At 39.5% G+C, this 27660-nt stretch overlaps 1 protein-coding gene across 3 annotated transcripts in view; it reads left to right on the forward strand.

Annotated features, from left to right (window-relative positions):
* Positions 1–25009, forward strand: part of MBOAT2 (membrane bound O-acyltransferase domain containing 2) — an 85828-nt gene extending 60819 nt beyond the window's left edge. The window contains exons 6-14 of one of the 3 annotated variants that reach the window (XR_003249013.1): positions 824–878; positions 1937–2120; positions 8424–8616; positions 11681–11784; positions 12114–12178; positions 16771–16903; positions 18413–18564; positions 19192–20144; positions 20183–25009. Coding sequence is in view for 2 of the 3 variants with exons in the window: in XM_026037055.1 (XP_025892840.1) it covers positions 824–878; positions 1937–2120; positions 8424–8616; positions 11681–11784; positions 12114–12178; positions 16771–16903; positions 18413–18564; positions 19192–19414 (1109 nt within the window). In the remaining variant the exon portion in view is untranslated. Of the gene's footprint in view, positions 1–823; positions 879–1936; positions 2121–8423; positions 8617–11680; positions 11785–12113; positions 12179–16770; positions 16904–18412; positions 18565–19191 lie in introns of all 3 variants that reach the window. The other 2 variants (XM_026037055.1, XM_026037056.1) reach the window with 2 other exon arrangements.
* The last annotated feature ends 2651 nt before the right edge of the window (positions 25010–27660 follow it).

The raw sequence follows: 27660 nt of genomic DNA on the forward strand, positions 1-27660 counted from the left end.
GGCTGGTGGATTTAGAAACTGCAAGGAAGGAAGCATTAATTAAAGTGGGATTGCATAAGTCTAATTTTCGTTAGGAAACTAGGCTAATGGAAATAGTTTTTCTAGCACTTGCAAGGAGAATTTGCCCATGTACGTGAAGGGGCCGCATGCGCCGAGCTCTGCGTCCTGCCTGTGGAGGTAACTGAAGGTGTTGCTTGGCCAGCCCTGCTGGCAGGGAGAAACCAACCCTGTTTGAGAGGAGTTCCTGAATTTAAGCATGTTATAACTATCTGAAGAGAGGGTCAATCCAGTCCTGCTGCTCAGCTTAGGCCTGGCCTGCCCCCTTCTGCTCACAGGGTTTAGAGCTCCTGGTTAGAGCTTCCAGAATAGGCTGGAGCCTCCTCTGCTGTCCTGGCTGCTCTCCAGGAACTTGTGCAGCTCCACTAGGGCTGCGGCACAAAAGTTCGTTTTGTGAAGTCTGCCTTGGGCTTTGAACTGCTTAAATCTGTCTTGGATTGTGCTCATACCTTGCATCAAATGTGTGCTGAGCAGTGTGATGTCCTTGGGTTACTACAGCCTTGAATGGGGTTTGGAGCTTGTCTGAGACCCTGGACTGGGAATAAGGCTGTAAAATATGAGGATATGAAAGTGTTCTCAATTTATCTTAGTGGTAAGAATTACTTGACGCAACTCTAGCATAAAATGTTGCATCATGTAAAACCTCTGGAATTACCTGAGCAAATAAGAAATGACATTGCAGCATGACACTCCATTCTACAAAGAAATTGCTGGTTAATGGTTGGGGGTATTAACTTTTTTCTATTGATTCTTCCCTCTTCTCCAGGAATGTTTCGAAAAAATGAAGATTTGACTCCATCACAGAGGTGCTTGGCTGTAAGGTGGGCTTTCGCAGAGTTTATGTAGGTGTGGTCTTATTTGGGAACGATAAGATGATGCTGTTTTTATTATTTATTAATGCTTTGAGAAATTACTAAGGGAATTGAGGGATTCAAAATGATCTAAAACAGATCCATACGTGCTTCATATTTGTAATTTAATGATGTGCATCTATTCTTCCAGGAAATGCGTATTGAAATGGAGGGTTTTTCTTAAAATAAGTATATTGAAATATACTTTTATTTATACTTTTTATATATTAGTATAATATGTAAGTATTATTTATAGTATTAAATATACTAATATCTTAGTATAATATATAAATAATAGAGCATTATTTATAATTATAAATTCTAAGTTCTATGCATTATAAGGCATATTAATGAATGCATGTAATATACATGTCAAATAATGAGCAAGGGAGCTTGTTTGTCTAATTCCTGTTTCTGAGATTTACCTTACCTTTGTCTCCCTCTGTTCAGGAGGCCATCATGTTACCATGGGCCAAGCAGTCTTGATTGGGGGGATTTTGATAACTGATCTGGGTATTTTGGGAGCGGAGGAGGAAAGAAAACAAACAATTAACCAAATGTGCAGTGAAAGAGCTTCCTTCTTTCCTTCCTTCTCTGGCTCAGCTTCAGTCAAACATCTCTCCTTTCATAGCTTCAAATTTTCTTGCTTTGCTTGCTCCCTCCCAATCCTCTTGAGGAGATGGATGGCACAAGGAGTTGGGATTGTCTGTGTGGTGTTTTTTGCTGTCACATATATATTTAAGAATTCTACCTACATCAATAAGTTATAATGGCAATAAAATCTTTAGCAAACGTGGCAATTTCATGATTAGCATGAGAAATGTATTGCAGATATTGAAATGGATAAGGAAAACTCTATCCAGTTCTACTATTATTTTGTATTATGGGTATTTAAATCATTTATAATGAAGATATGTAAGAACAGATACTAATTTGGTGCCGGGCAAGGAGAAAGTCTCTGTAGTTCCAAGAGAGATGTATAAAACTACATTTTACCTTCTCACAAGCTGCTTGTCTTTGAATTACAGGCGCATGCCAAGTCTCCTGGAGTATTTAAGTTACAACTGTAATTTCATGGGTATCCTGGCAGGCCCGTTATGCTCTTACAAAGACTATATTACTTTCATTGAAGGAAGATCATACCAACTGCAACAGTCTGAAGCAAATGGGAAGGAAGATACAAAATACGAACAAACAGATCCCTCTCCAAATGTAAGACCTATGACGTTTTTCTCTTCTCTTTCCTTTTTTTTTTCTTTTTTGGTACTAATGCTTTTGTAATCATTGCATGAAAACTTTAGCCTGCAGTCTTCATTTATAGACATAACTTCTGAGCTGTGTCTGGGGTTCGTACAACAGCAGTGTCAACACTGTTCAAAAAGTTAACTACTTTTTCTAAGGCAACTGATTAATCTGTTGTCGTTCTTTTCCTATTTGTGTAAATAGGAGTGTCTATTTTTAAATCTCTATCTCAATCTAAGATAATTTTTACCACACACAAACAAAAAGGAACAAACCCAAAAAACTCACCATTACCATGGAGTCAAGGGATCCACCTCAGATCCCAGCTTTCACCCGTTCCAGGCCCATTTAGCTGTTTCCTGTGCCTCCTGTGGCCCCCCAGCTGCTGCTGGAGCAGTGTAAACCATTCCCGCAGCCACCTCCGTGCCCCATGGTGCCAGCTGGAGGTGTCCAGCCCCACGGTTGGCGAGAGGAGCAGGCCCAGCGAGCGCTTCCCCATGGCGCGTCCTCCGCGGCCGCCTCCCGCCGTGTGTGAGGACTGCGGGCGAGGATACCTGCAGGCTGCCCGCGACCACGCGCCGCTGTGGCCCTGCTACATGGTCCTGCAGGAATCCACACGAGCAGCTGGAGGGGATGACATTTTGAACTGCTCCATGTGCCAACCGAGTCTGTAAGCTCGTGGAAGCAGTGTGTGGAGCGAGGAGGCGGGAAGTGAGAAAGACAAATAGGACGAGGGAGGGGATCGTCCCCCATGCACAGCTCTGGTGAGGCCACATCTGGAGACTGTGTCCAGTTCTGGGCTCCCCAGTACAAGAGGGATGTGGAGCTGCTGGAGAGAGTCCAGCGCAGGGCTACGAGGATGATCAGGGGCCTGGAACATCTGCCCTATGAGCAAAGGCTGAGGGAGCTGGGTCTGTTCAGCCTGGAGAAGAGGAGGCTGAGGGGGGACCTGATCAGCGTGTATAAATACCTCAAGGGANGACTCCCTGTGCCTACTCGGTGCATGGAGTTTCCATTATAGACACCCCTTTTGTCTGTGGCCTTGAAGAGTTTGCTTTCTTGCAGTGACATGCTGCTAATGGGGGAATTTGTCTGCAGGAGAAGGATATGGGGTTGGACTGGCTGAGGGGGGACCTGATCAGCGTGTATAAATACCTCAAGGGAGGCAGTGAGGAGGAGGGGCCGGCCTCTTTTCAGTGGTGGGCAGGGATAGGACTAGAGGAAATAGCCACAAGCTGAGGCATCAAAAGTTCCACAGGAACTTCAGGAACCATTTCTTGTCTGTGAGGGTGCCAGAGCCCTGGAACAGGCTGCCCAGAGAGGCTGTGGAGTCTCCTTCTCTGGAGATCTTCCAAACCCACCTGGATGCCGCCCTGTGCCCCGTACTCTAGGTGACCCTGCATGAGCAGGGAGGGGTTGGACTAGATGACCTCTGAGGTCCCTTCCAACCTTAAGCATTCTGTGATTCTATGATTCTGTGTCTGGGTGGCTCCTGAGGCCTGGCCGTGCACTCATGCGCTGTGGTGGCAAAGGAGCAGACACTTCTCCTGGTTGTAAAGATCCTGGTGGCTCAGCACAAGAATCACATACTGCATGTTAAAGATCTTGGTCTGGAGAAAAGCACTGTGTAATAAAATATTTGTTAATAAAAGGGAACCAAATGAATTTGCTGGTATCTGGTAAGACTGTTTAGCTTGACCATGCAATCTAGGTATCAATCTGAGCAAAGTCAATAGATACAAATTCATGAAAGACGCTTTTTTTCTTCAGGTAAACAATTTTCCTTGAACTGAATTGTTCATAAATGCCGCCCTTCTCCTCAATTTATGCTACATTAACTTCTGACATGAAATTAAAAAGCCACCAATACCATGTCTATACCATAGATACCATATCAATCCCATATCTATACCAACTACCATATCTATGGTATTGATACTTTCATTTTTAGCTGGTGCAAGAGACAAATGACTGTTTAATAATTTCAGAGAATATTATGTACTTTTGGAGAAGTACTTGGTTTTTTTTGTTGTTGTTTTTTACTGCATTTGTTTCATTAATTAAAATATTCACAGTTTGATTCTAGAATAATATTTAAGTGCCATTAACTTCACATTAAAACATGTTAAATATGTTCCTAGATTATTACCATTTCAAGAAGAAGAATTTGTTAGGGAAGTTGATCAGAAATGTAATGGGGATCAGCAAGTGTTAATATACTAAATAAAAAGAAACCCAAAGCTAAGTTTACAATAACATTCATGTCTTGTTAAATATCATTTATATAACTGAAGTTCATGCCAGCTTCCTTTTCTATAGTGTTAACTGCATGATATTAACTTGCTTTTAGTATTTTGCTCCTTTGATTGCATGTTGAATGTATCAAGCCAAGATTTAAACTCACTTCCTCACTTAAACTCACTATCTTACTAAACCCCTCCTATTGTGCCTTTCTACAAGCAGACAATTGTTGGTGCTCAAAGTAGTGTCAACTCTCAAAAGTTAATATCTATCTTAAAAGTAGCCAGAATAAAGAGAAATCTGAAGATGCCAGAGTCATGTCAGCAGGACTGGTACCCGGGTTTTGTCTCTTAGGCAAACTTTGAGGCAACTTGAAGCTCTTGCTTAATTACCAGCGATGGGAGGTGTCATCCTCCCCAAAATAATGTTTCAAGGTAGTTCAGTATTATGCTGATCTCTATTGATTGCTTACCAGCCAAGAGAAAAGCAAACTCATTCAAATAAGTTCAAAAGATCTGTATCTACTTATTAATGTATATTTATATGCTTTGCACATGTTTATGCAGAAATAGACTCGTATAATCCCTGAGCTTGATGGAGTGTTTGTGTTGTGGTTTGTGGCTTTTCACTTCTGTTTTTGTTACGTTTTTATCCTGCCTCTTAGCGAGCTGTTCACCAACTCCCTGTTCCAATTAGCGATCTGGCTTTCCAGCTAATTATATGCACTTCTAATTTATGCACATTTGTTCTTGCTCTGGCACTGCCTTTTAACTTAGGACCTCTTTCCCTTCCCAGTGTTAACCATGTTTGATATTTTTATCCAGGAACACGCAGCTTTTGTTCATCAAAGCTAAATGAGCCAGACCTCTTTACCTTTTCTTTGTAAAATTAACTGTCTGCTGCTCAATCAGTGTAGGAGTTTGAACACCAGAAGTTCCTTATACTGTGTTTTTTCTTTCCTCTTTTTCCTTTGTCTTCCATGTACCCCCTACTACATATGTGGTTAAAGATACCCTGCAGCTAACGCTCTTAATTCATTCAGAGAAGAGTTTCTTTTGGCAAAACATGTTTTTGAGTTATTCTATCATAAACATGTTAATATTTCACACTATTAAATTAAACTTTAAAGAGTGAATTAAAACTTTTAGTAGTTTTTTAAAAAACAAAAAATCTTTCTGTGAATGTAAATCCAGTGGCTACCTATTTAAGCTTTGGCAGAGAAGCCTGTATCAATAACCTAGTCAACTAAATGAATGGACTGCTGTAGGTAGTTCATCTGTACATTTTTATAGTTCCAGATGAGGATTATTCTTTCCATTCAGAAATAATAAATCAGTGAATCTATTCACACCTTAAGTGCTATTAACAAACCTCAGACTGTAGCTTAAAACCCTATTTAGGGTGAGCTAAGTATAAACTCATGTCAAATATGTCAGTTGTGGGTACAGGATCTGGGGTTTTTTGTTTAGCATAGTAGTATTAGTATTGTATTAACAATGTTATTAATATTTACTTAACGTTAAAGCATTAACATTTAATTGCGTGGTGATCCAGTTCAGATGGCTGGAGCCAAAAAGCAGCTCATTCAGAACACAGAAGCAAAACAGAACAAGAAAGCACTGGAAACAAAGAAACTGCCTAAATTAGGGAAGCAAATGAGGTGAAAAACTCGCTGTTTAGTCAGGCTCACTAGAGGAAAAAAGGGCAACATTTACAGCCATGGTGAGGAGAGAAGGCAGGGCAGGTTCTTTACGTTGCAGCCTGTGTTTAGATCATCCTTCGGAAACTGCTGCACAAGCCAGCTGTGAACCTGCAGCTTCGGAGTTTCTCAGGGGCCTTGGGGACAGTCTCAAGGTGGTCTCTTGTTTGCTAAGGACGTTAATTTACCTAATACTGGTCCTTCTGAGTGGTCTGAGTGTACTTGTCTAGGATTTACAGTCATGCAGTGAAATTGTAGTATTAAAAAATAGAAAAAAAAACAAAAGAAAAAAAGTGACGCTGAGACAGACATGTTCTTACTGTATGTTATTAGGCTTGTGCTATACTTAAGTGTTACTGCTAAAAATGTAGGACTACCTCATTTGAAAATTTCATATATATAAAGAAATATCCAGCTACAACTCACAGATGAAAACTTCAAGGAGTTTTCTTTGTCTTTTTAAAAGTTCAACTTAAGGGGAACTGAGGAACTGAATTTCATGTTACTGAAACTGTAATCTGTGGGTTTTAGGGGTTTTTTTTCTTTTTTTTTTCTTTTTTTGAGAAGAGCTTTCACCTCTACAACTTGGTTAAAACTTGTCAGAGAGATAGTAAATGTAAATTGGGTAGAATTGGCTGATTTAATGGTAATATATAAAAGAACTGGAAAACAGTGGCCTGTGGAAGAAGGGCCCTTTAAACAATGATAAAATTACACAATATTTTCAGACTTTGTAGACAACTTCAGATCAAAAGCACTTGAAGTATCAGCATAAACATTTAAAATTAGCATGTTAGTATTTACAAGCTTGTAAATACTGTTCTTCATGCCAGATTGTGACTTTTGTGCTTGAGATTTTGAAGTGAAATCCTTGCTGCTATCCTTGGAACTTGGTGATGTCTTTTGGTATTTACCAATATGCAAGTTTTGCCTGTGTTGGGTATTTGCATACCAGACTTAAAGCCTCGTTAGCATTAGCAGCTGAATTTCTGTGCTGCATGTGCTACTCACATTCCCCAAAAGAGCAGGTTAATGCCAGCCCAGCTCTCCTTCTGCCCTGGTAGAGACAGGGCTGGATCAGCAGTTACCAGAAAAACAGAAAACACTTCCAAAAAGTCCGTGACCTTCACCTTGAAGTCCTGTGACAGAGCAAAACATGAAAACGAGAGTCATTAGAAAGCAAGTAGGAACGAATAGGAACCGGCCTTCGCTGCCGGTAGGGAGCTGCCTCCTGCATTAGTCAGCCAGTTTAATTAGCTGGTGTTTCTAGTCCCCCGAATAGCTGGCGACATGATCACTGTGAATGTTTGCAATAGCCAGAGCTGCCAGTTACCCCCAATATTTGTCATGTCTTTGCTTTCCTCTAATCTCATTTTTGAGATCATTTACCATCAGAACCTGCAGGTTTAAGTGACCTGTGCTCTCAAACCTGACGTGTAGCTGAAACAGCACGTGATGATCTGCCTGTGGAATATGCATCGGACTAGGCTGCTTACAGCAGCAAATGCCACGTGTTGCTGCTTTGTGCTCTTTATAATGGGACCTTGGAAATGTCTTGCTAAATTTAACCTACTCCTCAGTGCTGGTTACAGCAACACTAAATTTTTAGGAAGCCTTGAGCCCCAACGCTAGCTGAACAGCACATTTTTACATATATGTGGGCATGTTCTTTGGCCCCTTACAATTTTAACCCTTTTGGCTGGAAAACAGAGCTCCATAATTTTTCTTTCTTTTTTTCCTTAAAAATCCTTAAGTTAAAAATCCTCAAATCCTTAAGTTGTTTGAGTATTTTGAAGTCTTGAATACCAAAACATTTAGCAGACGTGGCTGCATTTAGTTAGGCAGCAACCGAATCCATGGATCGTGCCAAAGGTGACTGAACTAAACCTTTGCAGTGACTTGGGAATCTCTGCAGCACTTGCCTCAGTTGTCCTGCTCTACCTTAGGTACTTGGTGTCTTTAACTCTCTGCTCGCTTAGATCTTTTTACAATGAACTGCAAGAGCGGAGCTGTGAGCAGCGTGTGCAGCGTGGAAGGGTTTTCTTCAGGGGCTGAGGCTGTAGCTGGGTTTGATTTGTGGCATTCCCACAAGTGACGTGGTGCTTGTTGCCTTATCAAGGCTCTTTCTTGAGCGTCTGTAAAATGTTATCAACTATTTTTTGAGTTGAGAGTATCTCTTTCTGGAAAATTGACACAAATATATATATACATACACACATATATACATATACATATATACACGTCTGTGTAGGAAAGAAGGTTGTAACTTGGCTTTGTTTCCAGAAGATGAATAAAACTGACGCTTACGAGGTCTCCTCTCTTAAACTTTTCAGATAGCTGTGGCACAGAAACTCTTAATCTGTGGACTGTCCTTATTATTTCACATGACCATTACAAAAACTTTGCCTGTGGAATACAACATTGACGATAACTTCCGAGCTACAGCGTCATGGCCTGTAAGGGTTTTCTACCTATATTTGTCTCTTATGGCTGCCAGACCCAAATATTATTTTGCATGGACGTTAGGTAAGCAACAAAAAAGTCTATGTGTTGTTTCTTCATTTGAGATGCTGGGCATCGAGGATGTGCTGACGTGACAGTGCCCTCTTGAGGCCTTAAGGCTGCAATATGATTTTTAAGTAGCATGAGGTGCTGTCCCAGTACACTTGTTTCAGGGGTGGGGGGGGTTGTTTCGTTGTTTATTTTTTCAAAACAATAGAATTTATAAATTCAAAACTTAAAAGCTAAGCAGAGTCTTGCAACAGTGCTGCAAATGTGATCAGGGGCTACTGATCAAACCTCAGTGAAATATGGGGCTCTTGGAAGGAAGGCCGTGTTTCAATGAGCAATGTCTTTTTTTCCCTTGTTTAAGAATTGAGAACTACAGCTAATGTAGTTGATTTATTACTGGTTTTGGTGACTCAGTTTAAGCCTGTGTGAAAGCTATTCCAGATTTTTCTCTGTGGTTAATTATCAATGATTTGCTTGATGATATCCAAGCATAAAGGGAAAGTGAGTATAATACTGTACAGATACATGATAGTGTTTGTTAATAGTGGTTGGCATTTGCAGAAGGATTCCTAGACCTTGATGGATGACACTTCATTTATACTCCTTTAACAGTTTTAATTATAATTTAAGCAATGTTTTACCTTCCACATTATGCTGTTAGGGGAAAAAAAATCCCACACACTCCAAAATGTTCTATTTTTCTAAGTTAAGATTTTGAGAATGCCTCTGCAAACAGATTTCATCGGTTTTCCTGCCCTCCAGTTTTACGTATCTGCTTCATAATTCTTTGGTTTGAGAGAATCTGTGGGAAGCAACACAATAAAGGACCTCAGTGTATCAGGGCAGCGTGACTCACCAACAGCTGCTGGTTTCATTTGCTGGGCAGTGAATGAAGGGCTTTCAGCTTCTCTGAGCATAGCAACTCTGGGCATGTTACAGAAAAATAAGTTTGAATATTGGCCTCTTCTGCACCACTGTCATCTCCTGTTAAGAGAAGGAGTTGGCTAAAATAATAATAATAACGTTCAGGTAATTCTGTCACTCTTCAGATAGCTTTTTGTACATGCTTATAGTGTTTATTTAGCAAAATACTGAAGAACATCAACTGCTCTGCTCTGAAACTGAAGCTCTGTGTTTCAGTTTAAGTACTTTGTTTTGGTCTTCCTCCCTCCACTCTACCTTATAGTAACTTTAAGGGTGTGAATACAATGTGCAGTGACCTTAAGTTCTTACCAAGTGTTATGCTTTTGAGTTGTACTTTGTTATTCTTTACACTTGAAAGTAATTCTGTTAATAGAATGAATTACTAACTGAACACTTACAAAAATGATAATAAAACAAGTACTTACTCTAGCTGTGCTGTCTTTTCTCCTTAGTAGTGTTTTCAAGTCTTCAGCTGTTTCTAATTGAACGTAAAACCTAAGCTAATGTTTGAGGTTGACGTACGGGATCTCAAACATACAATAGCAAATTGTGTTGCTTTTAAAATGACATAAGTTTTTGTTGAGAGGAGATCAAAATGTTAGAAACTATGCTATGTTAAATCACTTGTCAGAAAGTTTGCCTGCAGACCAGTAGAAATTCTGCTGCAAATTCTCCTCATCTCTATTAGGAGAACCTGAACGGGAGGTAATTGCCTGTTAGGGTGGACATAAGTTTCAAAATCAGTATTTGGAAAAGAAGGGAAAACTCGTTTCTCCTGCATTCCGAATACACTGGACTCTAGTGCCTTCTCTCAGGTGGTTGAGAAGAGAGAATTTCATTGCAGGTCATTGTTGTGTAAAGTAAACTCATGAGCAAATGTTAGAAGGGGGGCTAGTTGTAATTTAGTAGTAGTTATGTGGTATGTAAGTTAGAATTATGGTGTTCTAGGTGAATTGTGAGCTAGCAGTGAGAGTTATTGCCCTGTGACTAGAGGACTCATTGCCACAGTGATTCTGTGGATGAGGCACGCAGGGATGTGGTTTAACAGGGATGGCCCTGAGGGGCTTGTGGTTGGACTCAATCTTCAAGGTCTTTTCCAACCCTAATGATTCCATGGCTCGGTCTGTGTTGCTGCTTCAGAGCCTTTTGACTGCCTCACTTCCCAGTCCTTTGGGAATCCCAATCCCATTCCCACGTGCTGTCCTGCACGTGGTCATTCATACACCCCCTTTGCCCCGTGCTGTTGGTCTTTGGATGCCTGCACCCCCAAGCCTGGCTCAGCAGAGGCACCGCTTTGGGGAGGAACTCCCATTCCGGGCAGTCCAAATTGGAGAGCTTTGAGGAAGCTTTAGCCTCTGGGCTGACAAAGCTGAAGGCAATTGCTGAGATTCATAGGTGCTATTCAGGGCAATGTTTCCTTCCTATGTAGTCTAAGTCCCTTTTCTCAAAGTGGGAGAGGTTCTTGCTGTAGGACTATCTGAGCTGTGATAGTTGCTGAACACCTTGGGCTTGGAAGTGCCACTTGCAAGAGTCTTGGGCCACCAGTGGACGTTTGGGCGGCCTGTTTTTGAAGTTGGCCTAACTTAGTGCTGACAAAATTATTGTTTTCCTGTTAGTTTTTTACTGATCCGTATGTGGTGCTATTAACGTGCACCTGTCTGAAGTGCCTCATGGGATAGTAGTTTTATGCTTTAAAAATAACCAAAACCATACCAGTTTAATGAATATCTGAATGTGGAGCTGCTACCTTGAGGTACATATAACCAATATGTAGTTAAGCACTTTGCAGCCTTAGTGCATCTCCTTGAGTTGTTGTTCTGTGCAGTTGCTCAAGTAGGCCCATCTGAAGCACAGCATGAAGTAAAACCAAGTAGGCTGTATGAGAGGAAGCAGATACCTCTGTGAAATACTGTTATTTTAAATTTCTCTGCTTTTGTATAAGACTTGTGTTTAACTGAAAACTAGCATGTTGCTTGGATTGCTTCCTGTTTGTTCAAGTGTCCAATACAGTGATCCTCCATTGGAGAAAAAAAAAAAAAAAAAAGGCAGCTTCCAAGATGTGATAATACATAATTTGTTCATAATGTTTATGTGGTATGCATAGTTGTGATACAGGCTGTTTTCTAATGAATTTGTGCTTTTTATTTCATTGCAGCAGATGCAATCAATAATGCCGCAGGGTTTGGCTTTAGAGGTTACGATAAAAGTGGAGCAACCCGTTGGGACCTAGTATCAAACCTGAGAATCCAGCAAATAGAGGTTTGTTCGTGGCACTCTCGGATAAGATACGTGCACGTGGAGGTATTTGCTCGTAGTGTCATTAGCTGCTCCCGTGCAGTTTGTTTCTCAAGATACTGAATATGTCATTAAGCAGAAGTGTCTCTACACTTGGGAAAGGATGGAAAATGAAGTCGTTTTGGGTATGTCTGACTTGTTGATCAACTTTCAAAAGCTTTTATGTGTATAAACGGCTAAGTAAATTCCTGGCTTCCTTGTGCATCACAAAGTTCTTAAAATTTGTATTTCAGAGCTCTGCAATACTAAATAACATGTTATAGTCACGGAAATTATTTGTTTTCATTTTACAGTTTTCCACAAGTTTCAAGATGTTTCTTGATAACTGGAATATTCAAACAGCTCTTTGGCTTAAAAGGTATTTATTTCTTCAAGGAAAACTTTTTCTGTGCTGAAGTTTTAGGTAAATATGTCTATGAGGATAATTTAACATTTGAAGCTAAAATCCTGGGAATGGTGTGGTTGTGCGGCCAATTCCATGGGACGTTCTTATTCTTGTGTAATACTTAGTCACCTGAATCTAGCACTTAGCTTTCAGTGTAAACTATCAGGTAATGATAGAAACTCTCTCTACCACTGGTCAGAAGCCGCCTCTGAGGAGTCTGTTGCCTCCCTCCTCTGCCCCAGTCTTCACTCTTCAAGCAGCCCATGTTGCTGAGAGCGCCGTGCAAAAACTTCCTCTGAGGTTGGAAGGGACCCCTAGAGATCATCTAGTCCAACCCCCTGCTCCAGCAGGGACACCCAGAGCACGGGGCACAGGGCGACATCCAGGCGGGTTTGGAAGATCTCCAGAGAAGGAGACTCCACAAACCCCCTGGGCAGCCTGTTCCAGGGCTCTGGCACCCTCACAGTGAAGAAGTTCTTCCTCACATGGAGATGGAGCTTCCTGTGTTGCAGCTTGTATCCATTACCCCTTGTCCTGTCACTGGCCACCACTGAGAAGAGTTTGTCTAATATATTTTGATTTTTTTTTTCTGCTGAATCCTGTGCTATCACACAATAATTTTCCAGCTTGATTGACATGTTCCTTGGATGTATTTTTTTCCCCCCTTGTCTGGAGAACAGACATAGTGCCCTGTGAAGTGGATCTTTCTGCTCTTACCACTTCACTGTGGCAAAAAAAAAAACCTCAAAATTTTCTGGAGCATAGCAGATCCGCAGGTGTTATTTCCCTTTTCCCAGTCTCTAAATAGCTGCTCTTCTACCAAAAGCTGTGAGTTGGGCTTAAAAGCCATCTTGGAACAGCTCAGAGGACTTAGGATGGTTGGGAACAGGATGTTTCCCCCATCAAGTGTCTTTACAGAGTGTGTGCTCTTTGCTTATGAAAGCTTCTGGTTTTTAAATAATATTTTTTGGTGTGGAAAAAAATAATTTTTGTCATTAGTAAATTGTATTTTGTGATTAGTTGGGTTCAGTAAACAATAAAATCCCTTGCTAGGAGAGTAAGCAAGAAAGAATTATATGCTCAGAGACCTTCAAATGTATCACTTAGTAAAGCAGCAATTTAAAAACTATTTTTCATTCAGAACAAGAAAAGAGATTTATCAGTATTGAAACAATAGAGAAAGGTCAAATTTCAATGAATTTTAGAATCATTTAGTTTAGGCAATTTGAAAAGAAAACGTTTAATGGGAAGGGAAGTTACCGAAATGCTGAACTGGAAGAAAACTTTCTCCGTTGAAGTGAAAGAAAAATACAAATCAATCGCTTGTGTGGTGACCAAAAAGATGATTCTAAGATAAATTAGGAAAAAAACATCTTTAATGAGTATTTTTAGGAGTAGGAAGAACAATCTTGTGAGGATAATCTATATGCATCTTTATTCCCCCACAGTGTAAGGGAGAAGGGTGGTTCTTAAAGTTTCACTGTGAGTAAAAGATGACTTTTCATTATTATATATGAGACCCTTCCATAGAGTGTATCTTATCAGTCACGTGATGAGTTTGTTTGCTGCAGTAATTCAAGCAGTACAAGCTCAGGTTTTACTTTATACCATCACTTTTAATACTTCTCTTGTATATCATTTGTACAATTACCTAAAATCTTAATTATTTCTAATCAGAAATATGGAAATGCGAGGCATACAAAATATTATTTCTTCCCTTTTTATCTTGAAAAAAGGAGCCATCCAAATCACAAAATCTGACTGGGGATAAAAAGCTAGAGTTGACAACAGCTCTTCAGGAGCTAACTGAGCTATAGATCTTAAAGAAATTTAATAAAAAATCAATATTGGTGACAGAAATAGCAGTTCAAAGGGATTACTGTAAATAGTTAAAATAGGTAATTACACAGTTGCATGCTTCAACTATATAATTCTATATATACACTCTACATATAATTTTGAATTTTATATATATGGATATAAAAAGGATGATAACATTTCCTAATTGAAAAGCTGTTCTGTTCCCCTGTCAGCCTGTTCATTCCTTTTTTCCAAACATCTACTGCCCATCAGGCAACTAATTCCATTTGTCTGTGGTTATATTGGCCAGACCTCCATAGCTCTTGTTCTTCCTGGTTTCTCATCTTTGACCCATGGATGTAGGGAACTTCTCCCAAGATCTCCAGCTCCTCCTGGCTTGTTGCAGCCTGACTATATGACTTGACCAGATGAATTACCTTTTAAAAAAAAATAAATAAAAAGGGTAATACCTCACAATAATACATGTGCCTTTTTGCCCAGCGGTCTATTGGTGATTCAGCTGATGATCAGTTTTTAGTCTGTGGTGGGATTCACTTTTTCAGTAACATGGCATACATTGCATTGCATCTTCAACTTGAGGTTACTTCCTCTGTGTCCTAGGCTTTGGGCTTCATTCCATCTTGTTGGTTTGGGAACATCATTCAATCTTTTAAGATTCCTTTGACTTCCAATCCTGGATCTGCCTAGGAAAAAAGCCCACCCATCTCAAGGAAGGTGGGAAGGGAGGAAAGCAGGAGGGCTCTGCACTTTTAAGTCTACCATCCAAGCTAGGACGGGAAGTTGGATCTTCCCACTTGTAAATCATGGATAAGATGTGTTTGGATAGAACTTCTCAGCCTGTTGTGATGACCATATTTGCTTGCTTTTAGGTCTATCAAGGAAGTGTTTCAGCAGGACTTATCATTGATAAATTCATGGAGGTTTTTAAAAATTTGCTTCTAGCTCTTTGGCATTTTTGTTTTCCTATCCTGTTATATATCTTGTTCTCTAATGTGGCTTGATACAACAGAAATTTTAGTTAGTTTTATATATTCCTGAACCCTTTTCAAGGCGGGGAAAAAACCAACAAATCGGGACTTGACTGATTTACTGTGTTATTAATGAGACTTAGTTCACTGATTGCCATTAACTATAAATTCAGGCTTCATATCAATACTGCAGCAAGAACCATTTTTAAATGGCTACTCTTGAGGTCCGATACCCCCCGTTTTAAGCTCGCTCCTATGTGGATTCCTGAGAGGCTTGAGCAGGGAGTGCACGCGGGTCCATGTGCACCCAGAGCACTGCCTGAGGACACGCGGGCCCGGAGCACCCACGGCTTCCTGGAGGGGGTCCCCTCCTCGGCCCCCTCTCATTAGCCTCTCATAAACTCATAAAGCTCGTTAGCCTCTCGTTTGGGGGCTAACGAGCTTTGCCAGTTCGGGAGGTTGAACACGTGGCCTCGCTGGCCCTGCCTGGGCACAGATCCCCAGCTCAGTGTGTGGTGGCAGCCAGGCTGTGTGGCCAGAGCCCGCGGGGGCCCTGCAGTGCAGAGCTCTGAAAACTGGGCACATTCCTGACTGGAACACAACCAATTTAGCAGGATACACTTTCCTTTTGTTCTTTTCCTAATCAGATCCTGCCTTGACCTTCTGCTCTTCAACATTTGCCAGGTCACTTGGTCTCAACCATCTTTTGCATATGTGGAAGTTGTAGTCAAGTCAATACTGAATATTCAGCTCTCTCTTTCATTAGCTTGTCTTCCTCTTGGAACAGTGGGCCTGATTTCTTCTCTGTCTTCCTGTTACTAGTTATGAACACGTAGCAGTTTGTATATTGATGTCTGTGACCTCTGCTAGAAGTCTTTTTGTGGATTAGCCTTAGAGTCATATTCATGTGCATGTTCTGGCTGTTTATTTTTACTTTCACATGCATCTGTTTCCATATTTTCTACTGCTTTTTGGTTTTCAGATTATTAAAGAACTCTTGATGAAGCCATATCAGGACCTTACCATGCTTCCTATCATTCTTCCACATCATGATGGTTTGTCATTGTGTCATTTAATGTTGTCTTTTAGAAAGCTACCACCTTTCTTGAACTCCTTTTCCCTGTCTTCCTTCTAGAACTCCTTTAGGACCTTACCCATTGTTTTGGATTCTCAGTTGTTAAAGAGCAGATTTCAGTGTTTTCCTGATTTATGTTCGCATCCCAAGAGCCATTAACTATCATTTCATTGTCGTCATGTTCACCCAGTTGTCCTACATGAACACATTTTAAACGACAGACTCTCTATTAAGGAATTAGAGTTTGAAGGCAGTTGTAACTCTTTCCCTCTTCCCATACATTGCTTTCATTTTATGAAATAAATATCTGACTTGTTGCAAGAGTTTGCTGCATAGCCTGTGCCTTCCAGTGTTGCTTTTTGAAGACGCTCTTGGATGGTTTGAGATTCTGTATTAGCACCAACACCTATCTTTAAATGTTTTGATATTATTTCATTATAAGAAAACACCATAAACGATGACACTGAACATGGGTTTGCACTGAAAGTTAAATCTGAAGTTGTAAGAAACTTAGAGGGTTTTTGTTTCTCTTTTTCTTGGAGTTGTGTTGGTGGTAGTAATAGAGTTTACTATAATTGCATTGATGTGGTATGTTACGGGTAACGGATGCCAGGAATGTAAATATATAAATGGTATATGGCTAAGATGTTGATAATGTATCTTTCATGTTAATTTTTATGGAATTTTCTTTGACTTGCTAGAGTCTGCTATGAGCGAGCCACCTTCAGCCCAACCATCCAAACCTTCATCCTTTCTGCCATCTGGCATGGGGTGTACCCCGGATATTATATAACATTTTTAACAGGAATATTAATGACACTAGCAGCACGAGCTGTAAGTATCAGAAGAGTTTCTTAAATAAGCATTTTTTTAATGAAAATTGATCACAGCTGTTTTACAGTTGACACACAGTCCCTGATACTGTCATTCAGTTTTTCAGTTACGAGAGCAGTAGGAATGATTAATGATAAGGAGGGCTAATCAGCAGAAACAAGCAAGACTGCACAGGCTGCAGCATCTTTTTGGTACCCATCTCTTAGGGAAGCTCTTCCCATCTTTTAACTCATCAGCTATTATGGGGTGATGTCATCTAAGGTTATTTTGAGGAGGTATTTCTGATGACTGGGAATTGTAAATGTGAAGGTTCATATTATATATAGAGTGTTCCCCCCTCTTCCCCCATCCCTAGTTTCTATCCAGTTCTGTTCAGAAAATGCCAGCTAAAAATTTTTCTACCTCAACCAGCAGAGAAATCATCTCTGGCCAAGTACTAGTGTAGTCATATTAGCAAAACGTTGCAGCTGCTCTTCAGAAGTATGTGGGCCAAGTAAATTTGTCAAAACTCCTATAATACTGTTCAAGACAGCTGAGTAAGATAGAGGTGGGCAGCTCAGGAGGAAAGAGAACCAAAAACGTTTGTTTATAGGGGATATTTGAAAGTGCAGGTTCTCATGGGCTAATTGTTCACTAAATTCATGCCCTTCACTTTGGAATTGAGTTTCTGTATCAACTCTCAGTTAAGTCTACAAATTTTTTTTGCAGAAAAGAGGGAGACTGTGGAGTAGGTAATTGTGGCTGTACTCGGAAGAAGTGAGGGAAATGCGTGTTTTGCAGGTTCGTTAGAGGATTGATCTGAATGGTAGAGAAATTGATATTATGAGTAACCTTCTTCCAAAGTTGATAAAAGATGCACTTTTTGAATATCAAAAAATATCATTGTCAACAAATTCCAACTAGTAAAATGAGTTATGTGAAATTAATAAAACTAATTGTGAATAGCGACCTTCGGGTTTGGCCATATTCAAATACTACTGAAGTAGCTGGGTGTTTTGAAAACCTTCATGTGTTTCCAGCCTTAGAAATAGGAAGGAGAAAACACAAGAGGACAAATGCTGGGAGTGCAGGCAACTGGATACAAAGATAGTTATCACTTAAGTGAGGGCCATTAAATATTATGATTTTATATCCTACTTGTTCTAAAATGTGTCTCTTTTAGCAAGTATATGAAAATGGCTTAGCATATAGAAGCTTTCAGCAGGAGCATTTTAGTTTTCCTTTACTACAAACATATATATATTAGCCAAGTAATTGTTTGGTGGAAGTGATGGCTGCTACATTCAGACAAGAAGTCTGGAGTGGCAGTGGGTTTACAGGGGAAGTGCCCACTGTGGGAATGGGTTTCTGCACAGTCATTTCCTTCAACTCCCGTGCAGGATCAAGCATCATATTCTAGAGGCAGGAAATAGGAGCTGGTTGTTAATGATGTCAGTTTAGTTTGGAGTGGATTAAAGGTACTCGTCCAAACCTGTAACCTCTAACTTTGTCTTACCTGCTCTCTTCTAGATAAGAAACAATATCAGACACTACTTTGTTGAATCTCCTACAGTCAAACTATGTTATGATATTGTAACGTGGATGGCAACTCAAGTAGCAATAAGTTACACAGTTGTGCCATTTGTACTGCTCTCTGTAAAACCCTCTTTCACCTTTTACAGGTAAGCACCTTTTACCTGTTGTCCTTGATAGTTTCTTTAATTTAAAAACCTAATTTAATCTTAATTTAAATTTTATTTAGCTTCTTTAAATTTAATTTTAAATTTAAATGTATTTTGTTGCAAAAGATTTGTGACTGTAACAATATTTTAGTTGACTAACCTGTCTTTCTATTCCAACACCTGAGCACAGCTTGTGTTGTGTTTCACAAACCAAAGCACTTTTTTCCTCCTGTAATAGGCTTATATCGTTTATGAAGGGAAAAAGGGTGGGGGTGTGTGTAACATTTGAGATTACTCTCAACCTCTGACCTATTTTATAAGACAAGATAATGAGTTACTTTTAGGATGTCATTAAAAACTAAATAGTTCAAAGAAGGTTTCTCTTCACTTGCCTCTGGTCCTGATACTAGAGAAACATTATTTGCTTTGTTAGAGCACTAAATACCATGAGGCAAGATTTTATTTCCTTTTGTTTCCCATTATTATTTTAAAAGAAACGTTAATGTTTTATTGATGTAAATTTCCTACATATAATCTGTCAAATGCACGTGGTTTTTTGACAATTTATTTAAGCATCCTGCAAGAGCGGTCACTTTTATTGAATTATTTTTCTTGTTTGTGTTTTAGCTCCTGTTATTTCTGTCTTCATATTGCCAGCATTCTGGTGGTGTTGATATTTCCATTGAAAAGAACTCAAAAAGGAAATAAAAAGCATGAAAACATCCAGCCTGTGCGGTCCAAAACACTAGAAGAAGAAGATGTTTTGCAAAAGAACAGTTATTCCACAACAAATAATAGTTTCAATCAGAAACAAGAAATCACCTGCAGATATCAAGCACTAAAACAGTGATTGAGAAATACTATGATGAATATATTTTGTATGTTTTCAGAAACCCATTTTTAGCACCTTTTAAAGGGGTTTGTATTTGTTTGCAAAGATATTTAGTAAGAAAAGGATGCATTACCTAGGAAAATCACATACAATAGCAAGACTGGAAACAGAGCAAATTAACCCCTCCCATGCCATGTCCCTGTGGGTCACGCCTTATCTGAAGATCTTACCATTATTTCAATGGGCGCTCAGGACTTGCAACGTATGTCCATAGGGTCCTATGTGTGCCCTTTGCTGAATGTACGTTGTGTATCCCAAGGCACTGATGGAGTGGGGAAAAAATTGTGTCAGTCTAGGATTAACAAATGGAAAATGTGTTTTTCCAGATGAATGACTTGCCTTAAACCCTCTATTTACTGAAATATTGTTTCTAAGTGGTATCTTCCAGTTTGGTTTTAATGTGGAATGCATAGATTATACCAAGTGTTGTAAAGGAGACAAAAATACGATATGGAAAGTCACTAGAAGATTTTGGAATCTTTGGAAGGGAATTGCAATAAGCATCTCAGTATTTGGAGGGTTTTCTTAAAGTATTTCTAACTGTTGCAGTACACTACAGAACTGTAAATGTTACCAATGCCAAATTGTGTAGGTTTCGTGGGTAAAGAGTCTAATTACAGAGTCCTTTTGAATGGATTAGAAAACAAAACCCGAAGGCTCCCCTTTCCCAGAGCTTGATAGCTCCAACGTAGGTTTCACTTAATAAATCAATAAAATAGCACTAAGTGGACTTTGCAGCTAGAGCAGGGAAGGGAGCCATAGGACAAGTTTTTCTTTTTTATTTTTTTCTTTAATAAAAAGGCAATGTGCAAGCATCAGGATTTCAATTAAAGTGCTTTTTTACCCTTAATACCAGAAATCCTTACTCTAGAATAAAGCTGTAATAACTTTTTATTACTTTAAACAAAGTCATTTTTAAGTTTCTGGCTTAACTGATGATGCTTAAAGCATAAAAATAGCCAAATTACCTAGAGCTCATAGGTAAGAAAACAAGAAATTACTGATAACCAAGTTTTTTGTATGTTTGGTAATTGATGGCCCCTCACCTAAAAAAAGAGGTGAATTTGAAGAAAAGCTTTATCCTTAAACTAGAATTTCAGATGCAAAGTTCACGTCACACTTGTTGGTAACATAATCAAAGAAAAAAGAGAATATCTGAATTTTATTTATGAAAATATGTTCAAGGGATAATGCAGTGATTATATCTATTCCAGACCATTTTTGTGGTGATGGTCCCTGCTATAGTACTATGTTAAAGGGCTACACTTTAACTGCTTATATTCTGTATTTTCATATTTTTTTAGTAAATACAAACTGTTTATCCACATGTTGTGTTAGCTGTAATATCGATGCATTATTTTCCCCAGCAATATCTTGTAATTTGTTGATTAATAACCTACAAATGAATAAGAAAAAAAAACCAACCCTTTATCACAAGAAAATATTTTGAATCTTAAAACATTCTTGATCAGACATCTGATGGCAGTAGTGGGGTGAATATTCTCCATACTTGGGGAACTGCAGTGATAGCCCTCAGTTTGGGGACATTATCCTGCTTAAATAGTCACGGGAATTCTCTGGGCTAACTCTCTAAAGAAGCAAATCCAAAGTCAAGTCAGAGCTGTTTCCTTGCCGTGATACTTTTGTGTCTGGCTTTTGGCTCCTTGTCCCAAAGTCCTTGGGGAAGAAGAGACGCAGTGTAAGGAGGTTAGTACTAATGAAGCGACGCAGGAAAAGGGAAGTGAGGATGGAGTGGGAGCAGATGAATTTCTTTTGCTGGACAGGAATGTTAATGTGGCAGCCTGGAAAGGGGTGATCTTCAGAAGAAAATAATGTGATTTATAAATCCTTGCTTTGGCTGTGTGTGTAGAGCTCCCCTTGAATGGAGGTTGTCATCATTTGCCTTTGTGAAAAGGCATTTTGTCTTTTCCCATTGCCTGTGAGTAAGGGCACACTGGTTTATTTATGCTTATTTATCCCTAGTAGCTAAAGAATCAGGAAAGATGTTTGTGTTATTGAAGGGATGCTAGCTTTAAAGAAGGAATGGACCTGCCCATTTCTGGGTGGATGAGGAGATTTGGGGTTGATGCTTTTGGCATTAATTGCTGTGGATCTTAGGTCCCTCCTCTGTTGCTGCAGTTCACGTATCTGCCAGCACAAGCATTTTTGGATGCCTGTACAATGTCTGATGTGTTGGGGTTTTCCATTAATGTTCTGGCACCCTTGTTCTGGCGTGGGTGCGAGTGTCTGCGATGAGGTGATTTCATCCTCGAACAGGAAATACGGGAGCAGTTGTAAGTGCTCGGAAAAAGTAAATAGTCAAGCTCTTGTATCAGAGGAACTTAAAACAGTTGAGAAAATCTGTTTCTGCTTTAGATGGGCAGCAAAGCCCATCTAGCGGCAAAGTACAGTTCCGAAATTGGATGTGACTTGCTTCGGCAGGCATTACAGTTGTTTTTTTCTTCATGATTTGAGCCCCTTCAAACAGTGCAGCTTTAGGAAATTGACAGTTCCATTGGTTCTGCACACGATTTCTTCTGAAGTGTCCCAGAATTGATGCTTTAAGTATCATTTGCTGAATATAAAGGTACTTCGAACTACATCTCTTCATGCAAATCAGTTACGTATCGTGACTATGGAAAGAGTTGTGTGTTGGGGTTTGGGTTTCTGGTCATTTAATGACAACATTCTGGTCCCAGTTGTTTTTATTTTTGTTTTCCTTGTGCTTTGCTAGTTACCTACCTTGCTACCGCAGATGAAGACGTTGCACTGGATTCTGTCCATTTAAAAAATCAAGAGCAGGCAGCTCTCGTGCTTCAGAAAACTCTTAGTTTTTACACATGTAATTTTATAATATTGGATTTGAAAGGATGTTTGTGACTTATTATTGCTATTACTCAATAAAAATACTAGAAGGTGAAATTTTTAGAAACATTTTGGGCATGAAGGTAACCTGGTTTAAAGACTTTTTTCTCTTATTTGTTATGTACATCTAAAAGGTGAAAAGCCTTTATTGTATTCCAGTTCAGCACACTCTACAAAGTAAGTAGAACATATCCTTCATAACTTTATGGTGCTTTGCAGGTATTTGCCTATTGTGAATGATTCTTCCAGGCACTTCATGTGTTAATGTTAGTGACTAAATGTAGTCATCTGCATAGTAACTGTTTGCTACTATTTTTAATCTTTTCTGTATGAATGAAAAATATCTATATTATATTTAAATCATAGTTTCAGTGGTGCCTACTACTGTTGTGATGGAGAAGGCTCTGTTGGCTTTATGGTCGCATATATGCCCTTCTTATTCAGAAGCTTTACTCTTCCACACACATTCCTTAAGCTGATACATATACAATATTTCAGTAACTGGTGACATTTTGAAACATTTTGCCATATAAAAATATTGGTGTGTGCTTTAATCCACTCTTGATGAGAAGGGATATTTCAATGAGAGTACTTTACAAAGATAGCCTGGTATATCCCCAGCCCCACACTGGCCTGTTTGATATCATGACTCAAGCTGTTTTGCCAGCACGGTATATTATTTATTAAAAGAATTTTACACCTCTATAACTTGTTGCCTCTCCCCTATGGGAACAAATGCTACAAGTAGAAGCACTGCTCCAGGTGCATGACAGGATGCACACAGGGTAGCTGGGCCCCTCTAGTGACACTCATCCAGTTAGTGGTAAAACTTCTGATGTGGATGAGATCTGCTTTTTTGCAAACAGCACTGCAAGATCCTGGCTTCCTCAACAGCTTTTGGCTTGTCTTTTAGAAGCTTTGCAGACAAATTGTACATTTAAGTACATGATCAAATATATCCTCCATATGAATGCATGTAAATGTGTCACTGATGCTTACCTGTAGGCTTTCCCACGCTCAGCTCTGCAAACTGGCCTCAGAAGGATGAAGTTTAATGGTGCCATTTGCAATCGCTCGGGCTTTCGTTTCCCTGGCTTTGGTCTCTTCCTTGCCACTTCTCGTAGAGTTCTGAAATCAGGTTTAAAAACTTTCTTTTAAAAGAAAATTTTGGAAATGGTGTCATTAATTTAGAAAGGTGGTTGGTGTTGCCCACCAGAAGGAAGTACCTTTCAGTATGTTAGTATGAAGGCTCTGGATACAAAAATATGCCTAGATTCAGTGTTGATTCATCATGGCAGCTAAGTACATCATTAGCCTTTATTTATTTATTTATATCCAGTAATACTGAGCAGTTTCTTAAAGCCCTGCCCCAAAACCAATTGGCTATAAAAGCTTAAAGTAAAACCAGCACTTAACTGCTATGTTAAAACGAGTGTCTAGACAGACAGAGGCTCTGCTAAACCGAGCCTTTTTCTCACGATGCATCTGGATCTACCTGGGCCTGAGTTCGTTGCCCTGCCCTGGCCGCTGCCCTCCCTGCAGTGCAGAGCTTGCGGAGTGTCCCTCTCGCTTGCGATCCAGGCCCTTGGTAAAACAGCAGGATATCCAGGCATCTGCAAAGTCACCCTAAAGCATTAACATTGCAAATACTGCAGTGGTGGTTTATTAGGGTTAAAAGAATATATTTTTATTATTTTTAATTTCTTAAAAACGTGTTTTGAGGTGATTTATTGTATATTTTAACAAAACCTTATTATCAACCGAAGCAATGTTCATTCTGTTAAGAAATATTTAAAAAAAAACATTTTGTTCACCTTGCAGTTAGAAATGTGCAAAGGCAAATTTTGTTAGCTCATTCTCATCTGTGTGAGCACTGTGTCCTGTGACTTAGACCTGCTTTTACATTTTAAGCATTTTTAAGTTGCCCGGATTCCTCTGCATATCTATATAAGCATAGTGTAAACTTCATGGATTGACACACTGTAGCTGCCTATAGTATGCATATTTAAAATAAATAGGCCATATCAATATTTATGTGAGCCTAGTTTAGAGATCCCCAATTGTACACTGTATTTCCTGAAATCAGTTCTGTTCTTAGAGTGCTTTCTGTTTCCTACAGGGAGAAGAGAATCTGTAAGTTAGGGCTTATAAAGAAAGTAAAGGGCTGCTTTTGGTTTGCTGCAAAAGGAACCTTTCCAGGATTTTCTGCAGCAGTCTATGAATATGGAATTTGGTTATTGAAACCTAAATTGGACGCTATGCCGGGCTGCTTTTGGAGAAAACTGTTTGTATTAATAAGGCGTCGGTCTAGTACCTTATGCCAGACCAACTGCTGAGAGAAACTTTTTCCTTCAAATGTGACTTTAATTTTGCTCTCATTATCTGAGGGGGAAAAAAATGCCCCGGGTTAGAATTTAATTTTACTAAAGCATCTAGTATGAGCAGAGAGCTGTGATCTGTGGTTCAGCCTGACTTTGGCTATCAACTTCCAAACTGTGAAGATACAAGAGGGGACAAAAAAAAATAGTGAAACAGGGTTCCTAGAGACTGGCAGTCAGAACAGTGCAACTCTACGTATTAAAGGTGCAGCAAACTTTTGTCACAATAAGTCAAAGAAAAGGAGTAATTGCCTACGCATATTTTGCCTTCTTATGTGTTTATCAGTTTTCTTAGCACTTTGTCTTTTTACCTTCCTTGTCCCGTGATATTTGACTATTTCTATGAAGAATCTTCTGCTGTGTCTTACTGTGACAAAGGTGTCAAAAATGACACAATAGTAACTAGATAGTTATTCTTAAATTCCAGACCTCAGATGTGTCCTAGATCAGTTAGAACACAGCGTTCAAAATGTATTGATTGAAAACTAGTGTAAGATGGGTAAAATATAGCGTTACTCAAAGATGTTGTAAGCAGTTTTTCAATTGAAAATATGGAACTTTGTTCTTTCCTGCCTTGGTTACACGTTCAAGGGAATAGTTTTACCTCAAAGCAGAAGTAGTTATGCCTGCAAATACCCATTTGTTACGATGAGAAAACATCCCCAAAAGTGGATAGCGGCAGTATTCCTCAACTTGCCTTTCCTGGTTCAGAATATAATGCATTGTCAGTGAATTTCATTTTTATTATTCCAAAATATATATTTTTTAAAAAGTGTTATTTTTCAACAGATCCATAAACTAAGTGTTGGTGTATGGTAAAATTAAAATACCACTGTTAGTTACACTGTGATTGTGATATTTTAATAATTACTTATTTCTAATTTGTCTCAGCAGTGCTGCAGAAGCAGCTTGCTTTTATGTTTTAAAGGTGTTTTTAACTTGCCTATAAATGTTTTTTTCTAATTTGTGTCTCTAAATCTGATTAAACTGTAGTTTAAAAAAAAACCTTTAAACTTGTGTTAAATTCATTGGTGTCTGTTTTTGAGTAAGGGCTAACAAAGGGAGTTATTTCAATGCAGCTTTAATGTAGTTTTAATGCAGCAGCTCATAAGATCTAGTTAGTTAATAATTAATGTTTATTGAAGGGATTTTTTAATTATTTTTGTGCCACTGTTCTGACATTTGAAATCTTTTCTGTTTGAAATGTTTAATGTTGTCTCAAGAATGATAGAATAACAGGTGGAAAAAAAAAACCTGAACATAGAGGTGCTTTTCAAGAAACCTTGAGATTCATGTGAAGTTTTCACACTGGTGTTATAAGGGTGGAAACTGAGATTAATGAGATTCATAGCCCTGATAACGAAATATTTACATCCTTAAACAAAACATGACTGTGCACAATAGAATGCATTAGAAATCATGCATTTACACTTAAAATCAAAAAAAAAATCCAATCAAATCCAAGTTTTATGGGAAGCTGCTTATTTAACAATTTCAGAGTGATTTTTTTTTTTTTTTGAAATTTCACTATTACGACCCTACTGCGATGACGCAGTTTCTTTACGTGTTGGTTGGTGACAGTATTTTCAAGCAGGCTGGGAATCCCAGGCCTGCAGATTCTTCACCTCGTCACACTTTGCTTTTATGAAATTGAGCTGCTGCTTTGTTAATCCTATTTTCTTGCTTCTGTTGGTGCTCTGGGATTTCATACAGGAGCTTTGCTTCAGCTGTAAAAACTATTCCGTGGGGTCGCACGCTGCTCTTTTGGGTGCTTATAAGACATGCTCATTTTCTAATGTTTTCATCTTCACATGTTACTTCCGCTGGTGTTAGGTACAAATTCTGAATGATGTCAGATGTGAGGTACTTAAACAAGTGTTTAACAGCCAAGTGCCAGCATTCCTGTTAAATATTTCTTTTTCAAGTTGGCTGACATGGTGTTAAGAGTGTAGAAACCTACCAGGAGATTGTCTGTCCCATCCTCTCTCTATTCTGAATTCTCATACTTAATCTCCAACTGATTCAGAGAACTCTAAATGCAACTGGCTGACTTGTGGTAACAAACCCTAAGGAGACTTTTCTGTCACCTTGCTTCTGGAATCAGTTAGACTTTTTTTTTCCGTTTGTTTTTGTCATCTTTTCATTCATGACAGATCGTAGCCCCATCTCTTTTTCCTTGGGCTGCTCAAATATAAATCCTGAAGGAGATGTGGAAGTGGGAAGGAGAAAGGAGGAAATAATTGGTTGGAAGAAAAAAATGGTTTTGTTGGATTTTATTTAAGCACTTCACCAATATCAGCATTTAGTACCTGATTACAGCCCATCATTTAAGATAAAGCATTTGTATACAGAATCTGGAAAAAAATGCTACTGAATTTTTAAATGTCCCAGAAACTATGGATTAATGATATGCCAAATTGAAAATTTCGGGCATGTGTTGAGATTATTTATGTGCTTTAGCCTATTACTTTGAGAGGAAGGATTTGCTTTGTGTGAAACATGAAGCCCACTGGGTTCCGGTTTCAGCCCTTCACTGGGACCAGGACCAGCCTTGTCCTGGGTTGTGTTCTTTATCCTCAGCACGGGAGGGCAGCTTGAGAAACACCTATCAGGTAGCCATGGTCAACAACGCCCTCTTCTCTCGTGCTTTCTTGCTTTTTCCTGCAAAAAGCATCATCTCTGAGGATAAACACTAGGGGAACGCGGCTCTTCGAGATGCTCTCTGTGTTGTTGGCATCTCTGAGAAATGCCCGTCGTGATTTAAACTCGTGTCAGGGATCCCACCATGCTCCCCAACGGGCTCGTGCGAGGAGGCCTCCCTGAGGAAGGCTCTGCGCAGCGGGGGCCGTTGGCGGCGCCCCGGGCCAACGGCCGCACGGGGCCGTTGGCGGCGTCCCCGGGCCAACGGCCGCACGGGGCCGTTGGCGGCGTCCCCGGGCCAACGGCCGCACGGGGCCGTTG

This window comes from Nothoprocta perdicaria, unplaced genomic scaffold (genome assembly GCF_003342845.1).
Source record: "Nothoprocta perdicaria isolate Ctin4 unplaced genomic scaffold, notPer1 scaffold_19, whole genome shotgun sequence".
Lineage (NCBI taxonomy): Eukaryota > Metazoa > Chordata > Aves > Tinamiformes > Tinamidae > Nothoprocta > Nothoprocta perdicaria.